General features: G+C 36.3%; 1 protein-coding gene across 1 annotated transcript; it reads right to left on the bottom strand.

Annotated features, from left to right (window-relative positions):
• Positions 1–13,293: 13,293 nt before the first annotated feature.
• LOC149202087 (uncharacterized) lies at positions 13,294–15,666 on the bottom strand. The gene has a single exon (XM_089403077.1). It carries the CDS (start codon positions 15,534–15,536, stop codon positions 13,491–13,493), a length of 2,046 nt encoding a protein of 681 aa, XP_089259203.1. The 5' UTR covers positions 15,537–15,666; the 3' UTR covers positions 13,294–13,490.
• Between the last annotated feature and the right edge of the window lie 561 nt (positions 15,667–16,227).

Below are 16,227 nucleotides of genomic sequence, written 5' to 3'. Positions count from 1 at the left end.
TTAGCTTCTGTTAGCTTTTGTGAGCGTGACATTTGTTGCACTTGTTCTTGTAATTTTGATATATCATGTAGCATTTCTTCCTCTTCTTCATGAGTCATGCTAGAGCTTTCAGGTTCCTTACTAGGTGTTTGCATTTTCTTTCCTCGGGGCATCAGTTACCGATAATAATGCTTTACTATGCCCTTTGAATTCCGTTAAACCAAGCTTACACAAAAATTAAAAAAAAACTACACACCTTTTTTCACTTTATAGAAGCCTGATATTGAATCTGATGTATCTCTGTAATTTTGGATCATCCAGTTCTGAAATTGCTACCTGTAGTAGCCTTCTGCGTCCTCTTTCCAATGCCACAAGTCTGAGCCAAATTGGATTCTCCAAGGAAGAGTTATGTGAAATCTCCCACAGTGACTTGCTTTTAGACTGGTTCAGTAGAGCGAACTTGTACGACGTGCCACGAGTCACTGTTTCAACCTTTGAATCTGAAACACACATACAAGAAACTAAAGTCCATCCTCTTTCTGTACCTTCTTACGAAATTTCAATCCGATCCCCAGAGAGAAAGTTATGACGATTTTCCCCAGGTCACCTGTTTTGAATGTAATTCAGGAGTCTGCAAAAAGACCAACTTCCTCAGATCATATCTCCGCAAATATCGCGAAAAAAGCTCTGAAATTTGGACCCAAGGTTCAGCGCGATTTCTTCTCAAATGGGTTTTTTTTGCAACTTCTGAAACGTCACAGAAAAAAGTTATAGCGAAAATTCCACGATGACCTGTTTGGAGCAGCGAAACCCTAGAATCCAAAGCTCTGATACCAAATGTTATGAAACCAGCTCAAGAAAAGATAGAAAAGATAGATCAACGCCTTAGAATTCAGCCTCTTCGAGGGGGCAACCTCCTTTACATTACATAAATGAACAATTCTTGGATGATACAAATGACAAAACCTCCTTTCTATATATAGGAGTCTAAGGAGTCACAATATAATCCAGCTGACCTAACAATAATAATATAAAGCCACAAAAATAACAATAGAGGGATTCTATGGGGCACAGAAATAACAATATGGGGATAATAGGGGCACAAAAATATAAATAAGGGGTATAACTACAATAGTAATGGGGTAATCACTAGTATTATAGGGACCCAACAGATCTTATATGCTATCACACCTTTTGGGAAATTCAAGATGGAAGAAGAGCTATCTTTTGGCAAGACTCCTGGCAACAAAGAGCAAAACTATTCAACTGACAAGATCTGCAGATCTCTTTCTCTATACAAATAGTCAAAACTGCATAATAGTGGATCAATAATGGAACCCCTCTGAACATAGCCCAGTAGAAATGGAAAGAGAAACAAGATTGGCCTAACCCCCTGAATTCTAATCAATGGACTTTGCAGGACACAGAACCCCAACCTATAAATTTGGCCATCCTTGAAGGCCCTAATATTCTTAGGTGGGGCTACACAACCAAAGGAATGTTTTCTATTAAAGAAGCCTACATATTAGCCACTTAAGTGCCTCAAGATCATTGAAACTCCATATGGAGGAAAATTTGGACAGGACAATTCTGGCCAAAAGTAGCCTACTTCCTCTAGTTGGTGTGTGAGAGATGGATTCTCACTTGGGATCAACTCCAAAAATGAGGGGTTTGGGGACCTTCATTATGCATTATGTGTGAATCCAATAATGAGGATATGGAACACCTTCTAAACCTATGCCCCTTTGCAGACCAAATATGGCAAAGTATGGCACACTTTTTTGGGCATCTCCACTGTGATATTACAAGTATAAAATCCTTTGTATAAATGTGGATGAATGACATCTTTTCTAGCCCTGTCTTGAATAGAGCTTGGAACATTGTCCTAGGTTTCCTTTTGTGGGAACTTTGGAAACAAAGGAATCAAAGGGTTTTCAAAAACCATCGCCTCTATCAGTCAGAAGTATGGGAAGAGGTTATCCATAACATTATAGAAACAATTCTAGCTGAGAAATGACACCTAAATGATTGGCAGGTCATGCCTCACGAAGCTCAAATCCTAGCAGCTCTGAATCTTACACCTCATATGCTTGCTCCATCATCCTCGAAGTTCTTAGTATCCCCAAGATCCTCTCCATCAAGATTTTCAGCCCCTCCTATAGGTTTCGTCAAGCTTAATTTTGATGGGGCTTCCAAAGGTAACCCTAGTGATATGGCTTTTGGTGGCCTTTTTCGAGACTCCAAGGGTTGGGTTCTCCACATCTATGTAGCTGATTGTGGCTATGCAAGTAATAATGAAGCCGAATTCAATGCGGTAAGGCACAGGCTCCTCATTGCAAGATACAAAGGTTTCAGAAAGCTGGTGGTGGAAGGAGACTCTAATCTAGTAATTGAGGTACTCAAAAAGCTAAACCATGGTACCAATTGGGAGAAGCTTCGTAAGATTTGGAGGAAGGACCATCTGGTTCAGGATATAAGTGCCCTCCTCCCATGTTTTGATTATATTATTCCCTCGTGTGTGCTTAGGAAGGGTAATAAGGTTGCCAACTTCCTAGCTAATTGGGGATGCTTACATATGGGTACAATCCTCGATGCCCTATGGACGGATAACCGACTAGAAGATTTGGAACCATTGTTCCCGATTCTAGCTCAAGATGGACCTAGAACTAAGACTATGCTAAAGAAACTAATCAAGATCTATGATTGGGGTGTGTTTCAACTCATAGTCCCTCTTGGGACCCTCGTTCAAGGTGACAAGATGGGAGGTAATGCGGAAGGGCAGCTCCTGCCAGTACATGGTATGTGTGAATAGGTTGATGAGGAGGTAGGTTGCATGGAATATTTTAAGGCAGGAGTAAGTTGTTGTCGCACATTTAACCTCCAGGTGGTGAAGTCATGCAACCTGTTCCATGCACTCACTCTGTGGTATAACGTGGTTGCAGTGTTAAGCAAAGGTATCTGGGCCTCTTTATGGTGGAAAGCTCAGCAGGGAGGCTCCGTATGTGGGAGAAAAACAACTTCAGGTTCATGGCATTGGTAACTGAGTATGTTATGTTTCTTTTCACCCCTCCCCACCCGCAAAAAAATATAATTGTGAATGTTGCATGCAAGATAGTTGACCCTTCCTGCAATTGGGTGACTGTGCGACCTGGAATTGTTTGTTTGTCAAGAGAGCATGTTTGTGTGGCTAAATTTTATCTTGAATCTATTGTTTCTATACTGGTGTCTGTCTTATATGATATTTTATTGAATTGATTGGGAATGTATGGAACAATTTGGGTTACTTGTTTTTTCTAGAAGGAATACTTACTCGATGGGAATGGTTGCTTTTGTGATTGGATATGGTGGCTTTTGAAAATCTCCTTTATCTCGTCGTTTATGGTTTTATATTGTTCTGGTGTGTTTCTATATGGGAATTGACTCGAGGAGTCGGTCTGTAGCTCTTCCCTTTTGTGGAGACAAACCCTCCCTGGTTTCTTTCTGTTATGAGCGATGTCTGAGCACAAGGTTTTGGTGATTGGATAAAAGCACCACTCATGGTTGGACCTCTTGAACTACTATGATCTTATATGGCTCAAGCCTAATTTCATTTGCTTCCTACTCTTGTCATATATATATGTGCCAAGGCTAATTAATTTGGGAGACCACTAAGCCTGTGCGCCACTAGTCTCTGTTCGATCGGGGGTTTGGTTGATCAAGTATATTGTGGTGAAGTGGAGTTTGACATATATGGCTCGCCCATCTCTAGGTGTAGGTCCATAAGGAACTAGGGCTTGGGGATGCACTAGAAAGGTTGAGCACCGGGGTGGGCGAGGAGCCTCCTCATCACAACCGCCGAGGCAGAGTGATCACAAAATGGATGACCAACATATCAATGTAGTTGCTCAAGCATATATTATAGGAAATCCTAAGTAGGTGAGGCAAATGATTGCAGCTTGGGAAGCAGACCTCAACCAACTAATCAAGCATGAAGTGCAAATGGAGGATTGACATTTATTGGTCCCTAACCCAAGTCATACCCGAGGAAGGCTCACTCAGTATAATCAAAGCGTGCATCTTTATTGGCTGATGGAGAATATAGGATCTCAAGCTATTATGAACTCTACAGGTTCCATTAAATATGATCTCGGGTTCCAGGAAATTCAGAAAGAATTCCAACTTGTCCAGTTCCAAATTTAGCAGAAGAATGTTCCTCTTGGTTATATTGAGAAGCACATTTCCTTCCTTCCTCAATCTGAATTACCATGTTCCGGCACTAAGGACCTAGCTCCAGTGGAGTCCTTTGATGAATAATACCAAGAACTTTATTTTTTGTTAATTTGATTATGTATATGTCAGTTAGTAGTACTTATGTTATCATGTTAAAGGTGAACTAGTTTATAGACATTCAGGCCTATAAGGCCGAGTATGACAGAATTAAGAACCTCAGATTTTGGATGGCTTATAATGCGTTCCGATGGCCAACATACCTAGTTTCCCACTGGGCAGGTTGAGGCCACGAAACATCTTTTATGGATGTAACCTGCTTTTGCAAATGAATGAATGAAAGGTCATATATCTATATATATATATATATATATATATATATATATATATATATATATATAGGTCACTTGGGCACCATTCATGTTTAACGTAAGGAAATCATATTAGCTATACCCAAATTAAATAATTAAATTTTGCTATGTCATATTATGTTAATGTATCTCTTTTAATTTTTTAAAGGATTTTGATTTTCTTATGCTTAGAAACCAATAGGCTAGCAATTAGAGTTGATTTCTCTTACTTGATAATTTCTTGTGAATATTTGTTGCATTTTTATTTCTTTAATTATGTTCTCTTCATCAAACAATTATAAGAAACATAAAACCATCAAGATCACAAGAGACAAAGAACACAAAGATATAGGCTTTAAGTAAGAGAAAAACCCCACAAGGGGGAAAACCCAACCAATCTTCTCTTCTTATAGAAGCATGCCAAATTGACATATCCAAGACCCAAAGACCGAGACCGAGACCTAAACAAAAGCTCCAAGTCAGCCCTCCTACAAACCTTCTTCAATGAAATCACCAACAAAGTCAACATTGGTCAACGCTTTATAAATCTATTCAAACTCTGAATTTTCAGCCCCTACAGTGACTCTAAAATTTTCGACCCTATAATAGTTTAAAATTCTTGCACGTGTGGCAAAATCTAGGGAATAAATAACAATTTTTTCTTTCCTTTGACCTTCCCTCTCCATCCTTTGAATTTTACTCATCTTTCTTCGAATTTCACTCTTCTCTTGTTCTACTTGGCATATAAATTGAAGTTGTGAGTTGGTAAAATAATGAGGTTGAATTTCTCTCTCTATATGCACATCCAGGAGGTCAAATTGGTGCCTTTCTGGGCTAAATTATTGAAGTAGGGCTGACTTGGTCTTGTGGGTAACAAATTGACTCTTGTGACTTCACATAAAATTATTTTTCTTCTTTCGTACAAAATCCCAAATGTGACTTGACTCATGAAAAATACTTTTCCACTATGCTCGCCATTTCAAATTTACTTTCCAACACTATGATATTTGGCTCTTCCTAAGTGGGGCCCTCACCAGTTATAACCTTGCTTTACATCGTTCTCAAGATATCCATATCATTTCGGATCTAGTGCGTTCTAAAAAGTGCACGTGTAAACTACCTGCATTCCTAGACTCTCAGATACATCCATCAAGCCTACAATGCATTCCACCCAGTTATAAATATTTCACCAACAACTCATCTGACACCGAATACAAGGATGATCATCCACGACACATTATACTTGGAAAATTTGAGGAATTGAAGGATTTTGCCCAAGATTTTCTTGAAGCCTAGTGTTTCTTAGAACACTAATCCCTTCAAGAATGAAACTCTCATTCCAACACTATCATTCTAGATAATACACATGGCCATAATAAAACCAATGGATCTACTAATAAAACCTGCAATCATGCAATACAACAAGCTAAAACATATCAACATCATACTAAACCGCCTAATGGAACCCACACAATATTATTTGATCCATTAACATATCTCACAATACATCATTCGTCTCTTTCTCAAGAAAGATAGTTACAATCTTGAGTTAATAGGTAGTAATGTTATTCATTAGACAATAGAATTCAAAATCCACAACCATTTAGTTAGGCACTTACAATAGTCATAGATAACCATACAAATAGTTATGCGCCTTAAGCACAAAAGCCTCAAATCACGTCATGAAAATATACACATAAGGTATCTCATTATAGACAAACAACAATATTGCACTTTTCCATGAGCAGTGCATTACAGGTTAGATGAGACATATTAAACCATCATGCATATTTATGTAAATGACTCATGGCCATAAAAACACCTAAACAACCTTCCCAAGGTAGAGTTATTCCACCGATAACGACTATGAAGGATGAATCCACCTAACTCAGTCATCTCATAATCACCATAGACACATAAGTTAGGTGGTAAGTCCTTGCTTAGATAGTGACTCAAGCATTCTTACATAAATAATACAAATTCAGTCATTAACCATAAGAGAAATAAGGTATATTATAGCCTATAATATAACATGCATAACCAATAATACTTATTTGAGTAACTTGGTATGGTTGGGAATTGAAAGAGGGACTTCCACTCTTTGCCAAACCATAAGCTGCACTATAGTATTTCTTGCAACTAACCTAATAAACCTAGGTTGGCCTAGTAAACTTAGGTCAGCCTAGTAATCATAGGTCAATCTAGTAAATATAGTAAACCTCGTAAACCTAGGTCAACATAGTAAACCATAGGTCAACCTAGTAAACCTTTGTCAACCTAGGTCAACCTAGTTTAACCTAAGTCAACCAAGTAATCCTAGGTCAACCTAGTAAATATTGTAAAACCAATAAATGTCGGTCAACCTATTAAACCTAGGTAAACCTAGTAAACATAATGAACCTAATAAACCTGATAAACCTTAGTGAACCTATTAAACATAGGTTAACCTAGATAAGCTAGTAAACTTAGGTTAAATTAGTAAACTTAAGTCAAACTAGTAAACCTAGAAAAACATAGGTTAAATTAGTAAATGTAGGTCAACCTAACAAACCTAATAAACCTAGGTCAACCTAGTAATCCTATGTTAACCTAGAAAATCAAGAAAACTTTACTAAACTTGTGTTACCATGACATACCTAGAAAATCTAGATCAACAAGGTAAACCTAGTAAACTCCAATTTGATAAACCTAATACTCATAGTAATCCTAGGCAAACCTAGTTAACCTAAGTAAACCTAGTAAACCTAGGTCAACCTAATAAAAATATGTCAACCTAGTAAATCTATTGAACTTAGTTAACCTATTGAACCTATGTCAACCTAGTAAATCTAGTAAACCTAATAAACTTAGGTCAACCTAGTAAACCATATGTCAACCTAATAAAAATAGGTCAACCTGGTAAACTTGTGTTAACCTATAAACTTAGGTAAACCTACTAAACCTAGTAAACCTATGTCAACCTAAGTCGATCTCATAACTGAGGTCAACTTGGTAAGCATAGTAAACTTAATTTAACTTAGTGAACCATGGTTAAGCCAATAAACCTATGTTAACTTAGTAAACTTAAGCCAACCTAAACCATGGTTAAGATAGAACACCTATTAAACCTAGTCCAACCTATTAAATGTAGGTGAATCTAATAAACCTAGGTGAACCTACTAAAGATAGTAAGCCTAACAAACCTTGGTCAACCCAGTAAATCTAGTGAACCTAGGTCAAACTAGTAAACTTAGTCAACCTAGTAACCCAGGTCAAATTAATATCGTTTAAAACTTAGTGTACATAGGTTAACTTAGTAAACATAAGTAAGCCTAGTAAACTTAGGTCAACTTAGTAAATGTAGAAAGCCTAGAAACGTAGGTCAACTTAGTAAATGTAGTAATCCTAGAAACCTAGGTCAATCTAGTAAACTTAGGTCAACTTAGTAAATGTATTAATCCTAGAAACCTAGGTCAATGTAGTAAATCTAGGTCAACTTAGAAAACTTAATTAAGGTAGGTTACCCTAATAAACTTAAGTTAACCTAGATAACTATGGTTGACAATGGTTAACCTAGTAAACCTAGGTAAACCTAGTAAACATAGGTCAAGCTAGTAAGCCTAATAATCATATGTCAACATAGTAAACTTATAAGCCTAGGTGAACCTAGTAAACATAAATCAAACTTGTAAACCAAGGTTATATTGCGATGATGCTTATTTTTTCTAAATTGCGATGTCATTTGTTGTTCATCACATTGAGATGTCATTTGTTATTTATTACTTTTAAATATCGTTTTTTGTTTGTCACATTTTTATGTCATCACATTGCAATGTGGTTTGTTGATTGTCACATTATGACATGTTTTTTTATCCCGTTGTTATGTCATTTTTTTAATTATCAAATTACAACATTGTTCCTTGTCCATCACATTGTAATGGCATTGTTTTGTCTAATTGCAACATTTTTTGTTGTTTTCCACATTGCACTGTTGTTTATTGTTTGCCATATTGGGAAAAGTATTAAAGTTAATTCCCATGGTTACCTAGGTCAACCTAGTAAATCTATTAAACCTAGTGAACCTAGGTCAACCTAGTAAGCCTAGTCATCCTAGTAACCTAGGTCAAACTAATATCCTATTAAACCTATGTCAACCTAGTCAAAATAATAAACCTAGGCCATCATGGTAAATCTAGTAAAATTACATCAACCCAATAAAGCTAATAAACCAAATAACCTAGGTTAACCTAGCAAACCTAGCTCAACCTAATCAACCTAATAAACTTATGACAACCTAGTAAACCTAAGTCAACTTAGTAAACCTAGGTTAACCTAGTAAATCTACTAAACCTAGGCCAACTTAGTGAACTTTATAATGCTAGGTCAACCTAGTAAACATAATTCAACCTAGATGACTATGGTTGACCATGGTTGATTATGGTCAACTTATTAAACCTAGGTCGACCTAGTAAACATAAGTTAGACTACTAAACCTAATAAACCTATGTCAACCTAGTAAATGTAATTCAACCTAATAAACCTAGGTGAACTTAGTAAACATGGGTCAACTTTGTAAACTTGGTAAACTTAGGTCAAATTGTAATAATTTTTATTGTTTGTCAAATTATTATGCCCTTCATTGCTAATCACATTGTGATGTCATTGTGCTTTCTAGTTTTATATGTTATTTTTAGTTTGTCACATTTCATTGTTGTCATAGACGTGGTTGTTGATTATCACATTATCACATTGTTTTTTGTTCATCACATTGGGATGTTTTTTTCTTGGTTTTCAAATTACAACATTGTTTCTTGTTCATCACATTGCAATTCCATTGTTATATCCAATTGTGATAATGTTTATTGTTCAACATATTGCGACATTGTTTTTTGTTTGTCACATTGCATCGTCATTCATTATTTTTCGCATTGGGAATAATATCAAGTTTAATGCTCATGTGACTATGATTCACCATGGAACCCATGCTGAATATGATTCAATTTGATACTCCTGGTGACTATGGTTGACTATGCGAACCATAGTCAACCATACATGACATGTGTTAATGTATAGTTAATATGTTATCAATTTGTTAATGTGAGAGGTTGTGCATTATTAATCTCTTGTCATTTTGTTAATGTGTAGGGTAATGCGTAGACTAATGTATTATTAATATTCATTATTATTTGATTTTCCACATTTGAGGATCTTATTTGGTAAAAAGATGCATGGTTATGCATGTAACATTTTCCTTTACTTCTTGTTCTAGATTGAAAAAATGTTTTCTTTCTTTAATGGTATCTACTCCATGACACTTATATTTACATAAAAATTTATTCATTATCTTTAGCATTTTCCTAACTTTTAGATAACTTCATTAGTTCCGAAGTTCTTTTATTTCACAAAAGTTTAAGAAAACACAAAAAATAAAAAGCACCCTAACAAAAATCTAATTATTCTAAAACAAATTTCAAGTAAATAATTAAATCTGAACATTATTACTTCATACTCATTATAATATTTATTGAAGTTAAATATTTTTTCAAAATCTAATATTTTTTCAAAGTCATTTACATAAAATATTCCATTAATTCATCAATGTAAATATTACTTTATCAATCCTTATTCATAAATTTTATTTTCTAATTTTTAATACATATTTTAACTCTTATCTCTACATTAAAAAAAATTCTATGTATTGGCAATGGAAGAAATAATTTTCCTCACAAAGAAAATATTATTCCTAAAAAATCCAATTAAGTATAAATTTTTGCAATGCTACATTTGTCCCTCTCAGAGCCAAAGTTAAAAATTTATATGATAATTAATATTAATAATATTGGAAATTAATTATATTTCTTTCTCATATCAATAAAATCAATTTAAATAATCATAAAACAACTTTATTTTTTTTAATTCATAAAAATTAACGCATATAAACACTATAACTAGCACTTAAAAGTGAAAATATACCGACTATGTGAGCCTTCCTCCCCATGAAGATGATATCTAGGTCTCCTCTCTTATACATGTCCTTCCTTTACACAATTAGGAACATGCATGTGTCTCTTTCATTGTTTAAACAATAGACAAGGGAAATATTTGCATGGCAATTTAAAACATATTTAAGTTAATTTAAAAGGAATATATACACATTCTTTCAAAAATTTATTTGGATTATCAATATAACTCCTTTATTTATTAACTTCATATAAGATTTTATGTAAATTTTGATTATCAATATAGCTTTTTTATTTATTAACTTTGTATAAGATTTCATGTAAATTTTCAATTGAAGTGACTTTTTAATTTATTAATCTGCAAATAAAAAAATAGACCATTTATTAAGAACAAAGTCACGAAAAATGCATATTAAATTATAAACAAGAAAACCCTTTTCGTAGTTATATGCATACCACAGTTCAGATTTGATAACATTTTATGAAAATGTAAAAAAATATTAACATAACTTGCATCAGCTCTAATATTTTGGAATCTTCCCTTAGTCCCATTGTTATGAGAGTTTCGATTGCTCACACATAACGTCGTTTTCTAATCAATCTTCAACTCTCGTCGTAATGTTGAATGTGTAGATCACCAGATTCACATGATACAGAAAGAAATGGGTTTCAGAATTGAAGTTGGCAATACTCTATCTATATATACTAACCATACTCAATATTTTTTTTTCATCTCAATGCTATTTTGTATGATTAAAAATGGTTGTGAAGAATTGACAATGGTTGACAATGGTTGACGATGGCTTAGGAGGGTTGTTGATGGTTAACGATTGTTGACCATGGTTGAAAAAGGTTGATGAGGATGACCATGGCTAATAAGGTTGACCATGGCTAAAAGAAGAAAAATGTCATTGATCAAACACTTCTTTTACTAATGTGGTCATGCTAGTAGACAATCAACGTGTGTGGAATGGATTCATAGACCATGATTAACTATGGTTCACATAGATAGCTATGGTTAAAAATGGTTATCAAGGGTTGACCATGCTTGAGCTTTTTTGGTCAAAAAATTGTTGACTATGGTAAAATATGGTTAAGTAAAAAGACTATACTTAAAATTGTCTTTGACATATTTGTCTAAGTGACCTCTTACAAAATGTTTATTATTATTATTATTATTTTATGAATATATTTTATATATTTAAAAATATTGTATGAATTTATTATATATATTTTTGTAAAAATAGAATTTTTTTTGTATTAGAATTTATATAATGATAATGGTTAATATTGAAAAAGAGTGTTGAAAATATTTTATTCTCATTTTATTAACTAGTACAACCACATTAAAAACATTAATGTGGTGGATATAGCTAAAAACTTCATAAATATAACCAAAAAAACTATTGCAATGGGTCAACTTTAAATTTATTAAAAGTAATGAACCATTTTGTTAAATAAAATTTGCTTATATATAAATAGATGTTATAAATAATAATAAAGAACTTATCATAAGGTCGTGGAGGCGGCGTAGTGGTAAAGTCGGCCTCGTCATGACGGACCGGTCTTGTGTTCGATCCCGAGCAAGGTCGTAGCTCGTCGTGCGAGTAGTAACCGAACCGGGCCAAGCCCACTACCTTTTGTACAGTGATGTGTGGTTTAACGGTAAGACACATGGGCGAAGCCCGGGAGGTCTGAAGTTCAAATCTCATTGAGTACAGTGACCTGCTGTGGTGGCGGCTAGAGGGGCGGACCCCCCTACCATGGGTGTGCTCTTGCTAAAACCATAGGATCTTAGTATACCCGACTTGCAGGTGGTTGGTTATGCTCTTGGTGTTATAGTGGCAGCAATGAGGTTTGATCCTGGGTCTCCCGTGGATTAAACTTGATAGTTACCGATTCACCATGTGGTTAAAAAAATAAAAAAAAATAAAGAACTTATCATGTAAGAACTTAATAAAATTGGAATAATCCCAAATCTCTAAAAATTTGGTGAGTAAAAACCAAATGACACAAATATAATTTTTTAAATTTATTAAAAATCAATACAACCTAACAAACTATTTAATACACTATAACCATTGATAAATATTATATTAAAACTAAATATATATTAAACATAGGTTAAACATAAATCAATCTATTTAATACACTATAACCATTGATAAATATTATATTAAAACTAAATATATATTAAACATAGGTTAAACATAAATCAATCTGAACCCTTAATTAAAAAAAAAAGTTGCTAATACCCCATAGGCTGAGGAGCAAAAGGAGGAATCCGCCCAAGGAGGGGCTCGCGTCTGATTAGTTAGTTGGTGAGGCAATGGCTTACCAAGGCGACAATCAGTAGCTGGTCCAAGAGGATGATCAGCCACACTGGGACTGAGACACGGCCCAATAATCTTATCAAAAAAAGGCAAAAACCTCAAAATTTAATCTTATCAAAAAAGGCAAAAACCTCAACCAGAACAACGGAGGCAACAGATCCTCATCCAACAAATATATATATATATATATTTTTCATATATTTTTAATATTGTAATTTATTTAATTTTTGTCATCTTATACAAAAGAATACAAATACAAAGTTGTATTTAGTTCTAGAATGCCCCACTGATCAATACGAAATTCTAAATAATTGGCATTTTAACAAACTTTCCAAAAGTAGAATAACGTAAAACGTTAAGTGGCTTCACTTTCTTTGTGACCGAAACTTCGTTCCCGAATTATCAGCTAAGTCTTAAAAGGACAGATTCATACGTCCCGGTGTTCGATTATTTTAATAGAAAGCCAAAAAAAAAAAAGCGGAAATATGATTATGCAAGAATCAGCTTTTTATTCACTTCTTTTATGAAAGAAAAACCGTGTTGATTTTGGATAGCTTCATCATTCATCGCACTGGTAAACAGTGGGAAGGGCTTCAACCGACCAAGACATTATCACCACCAAACCAGTCTACCCCAGTAGACATCTTCACAAACTAACTCAATATGCAGACGAACGGCCAGAGCTAATCAACAATCAGAAGCTGTTCAAACAATTTCCCCTCAAGCGCCTTCTTCATTGCCATCATCGGATTGACCTCCCCATTGTTTTCCAAGAACAATTTCAGCTGGTTCTTCGAGAAACCGCTTACCATCGCCACAGCCTCTTCCTCCTTCAAAACTGGTGTGCTTCTCGAATCTCTCAGATTCCAGAAAACGATCCTCGGAGGCACTCCATAACCCGCCTCTCTGAACTTATTCTTGATTACCATGTAATCTGTTTTCCATGGATTTGCAGAAGCTTGGTCCAATTCCATATCACTGAAAACCAGCAGTTGCTTTATCATCTTGTCCTGCTCTAGTCTGCAATTCATTGCCATATTCAATATCACATCGAAGATCTTTTGGAAATCGGTATTCATTCCCCAATTCATGCTTTTTGTGAATGCATACTTTTCGACGAGGGAATCCCCTGTGATCAAATGTAGTTCAGGATTTTTGCTGAAAGTCATGACATGGCCTTTCCACGGGTCCTCGCTTATTTCCGAAACCAACAAGCCAAGCGCTATGCAGACCTCCATGGGAGTTCCGGACATGCTTCCTGAAACATCACAGACCGCCAAGGTGTTAGAAAGCTTTCCTTCTTTCTTCATGTCTTCCACCATTCGCTTCCACTGCAGTTCCGCAACTAACGCCGGTGCTGAATCTTTGGACTGGAGCGCTTGTTGGATAATTTCGTGGGGAAGCAAAGCTCCGGCCGCTATTTTCTTCTTCCCCGCTTCCACGTCCTCCAAATAGCGCGTGAATCTGGTGGCATCGTGCTTCAGAAAAATGTCCTTGTAATTTTTCATGGCTACAGAGGCCACTCTTTCGTAAGGCAGTTCGCCCCACAAATTGGAACTCATGTACAATTCTGGCAATTGGAGAGCCTTCCGGAGCGGAACCAGCACCTCTTTCCTCAACCTGTCGCGGGCTCTGTAAACATAATGTCTATCTTCTTCAGTATTGAAGTCCTCCCGAGGAAAGAGCCTGCGTGCAATATTTTCACAGAGTAGAGTTGAACGATCGTAGGACGAATCCAGGGAAGGGCACCACTTTGCAGCTAAGCTTATGCTTCTCACTTTCCCCATCTTGAGCGCCTCCAAATCTTTAGATAGCAAATTGGCAAAAAACTGTGCAATTTGATCATGCAATGCTCTGTAACGGGAATCCTCCAAGTAGAGTTTCAGAGCTAAGTTCGCTATTTCCAGCCGCTTTTCTTTCCTGATGACTCGCGCCCTTTCTCTTTGGATTTTTCCTTTTGATAAATCCTCCGCAATTCGCTCTTCTCTCGGCCTAAGCGTGCCGAGCATTTTGGCTTCCCTTGCAGCAGCACCTTTGCGAACAAAATAACCCGGCGGGCCTCCGTTTCGCCTAAACCTCATCTGTCTATGTTTCGATTTAGCCTTTGCCTTTGCCTTTGCACTCGGGATTTTTTCCTTGTGCCCAATTTTTTCAGCCCTCCGTTTTTCCGTGGCTTCGGATTCTTGTAGCAGGCGAACAAGTATCTCAGGTAGGTCTTTGAAATAACCAAATTGAGCGATGCTGTCAACATTGGCAACTAGAGTTTTGGGGTGACGTGAATGGATCCAACAGGCTGACGCATAAAAGCCATCTCGATCTGATTTGCCCGTTCCTCGTACGCCTCTTAGTTGACAAACTAGCTTTAAAGCTGTTAGTGGATCTTCATTCCATGCGGCTTCCAGAAGTTCAGTGACTCTGTGGGAGGGAGTATCGGGCACAACATGGAAAAAGAAATCGAGCAGGGGATTGTCGGATGTTAAGAAGGTCGGAGAGCAATTCTCCGTCATCCCCATATGAAACAGCTCCCCCGCACTATCTGATCCTAATTCCTTCATACCTTTTCTCAACAGATCGAGAAAATCGTCTCCAGTTATTACCTCATCTTGAGACTTACGATTTGTCAGAGGAGTTGTTGCGTCATCTTGGGAGCTACGATCGGCCAAAGGAATGTAATTGCAGAGCTCTGGAGGGCCAACGAGAAGATCGCTTCCAGCAACACCAGCAGCCATGGAAAATAATTGGATAGTGGTAAGACAATTATGTAATGGACGGTTGAAGAAGTGGGTTGCAGTGAAAAGACAATTATGTAATGGACGGTTGAAGAAGCCGGTTGCAGTGCAGAGAACGTGTTGTATATCCGGTGTTTATACTTGATGTATACAAAATTTGCTGCACAAGAAACGTGGTGCCCACCGAAATGGCCGACTCCACCGTCTAAAATTAAAAATCTATTTTAAATAATAAAAAATTCATTAAAAAAATGTTTTTTTTTTTTTTTGCCAATTCCAACTAAAATCTCGAAAATACACCCCGCCTTAAAATTCACTTCGCACTCCTGCCTGTTTTGGACTCGACTGGCAATCCAATCTCAATTTGTCACCGCCCTGAACCATTCTGAAACCGAACCTTAACGCCAGCATCGCATACGTGTCCAAAAACGTCATCCTCAGTTGTCTGAGTCCATCCGTTAATTCAACTGTCCTCAGTTGTCTGCGCCGCCTAATTTGTCAGGATGACCCTTAAACGCACCATATATAATTCATACTGATCCTCCTTTCCTCCACCAACGTCATCCAAAGTTGTCTCATTGATACTTTTTATTAGAAATTCATGATTGCAGCTTCTCGGTTCCATCCTTGCGCTTGTGGAGCCCACTGCAGACCTCCAAATGGATTAACAATAGCGGTTGATGTGGGATTG

This window comes from Pinus tabuliformis, chromosome 2_1, assembly GCF_031772625.1.
Source record: "Pinus tabuliformis cultivar Carrire ecotype Pingquan chromosome 2_1, CPIR1, whole genome shotgun sequence".
In the NCBI taxonomy this organism is placed as follows: domain Eukaryota; kingdom Viridiplantae; phylum Streptophyta; class Pinopsida; order Pinales; family Pinaceae; genus Pinus; species Pinus tabuliformis.
The sequence above is the reverse complement of the archived record's forward strand: the minus strand, read 5'-3'. Positions and strand labels throughout refer to the sequence as shown.

Bases quoted from the DNA above. Each gene is read 5' to 3' on its own strand.
- LOC149202087 (XM_089403077.1), bottom strand. From the start codon at position 15,536: ATGGCTGCTGGTGTTGCTGGAAGCGATCTTCTCGTTGGCCCTCCAGAG.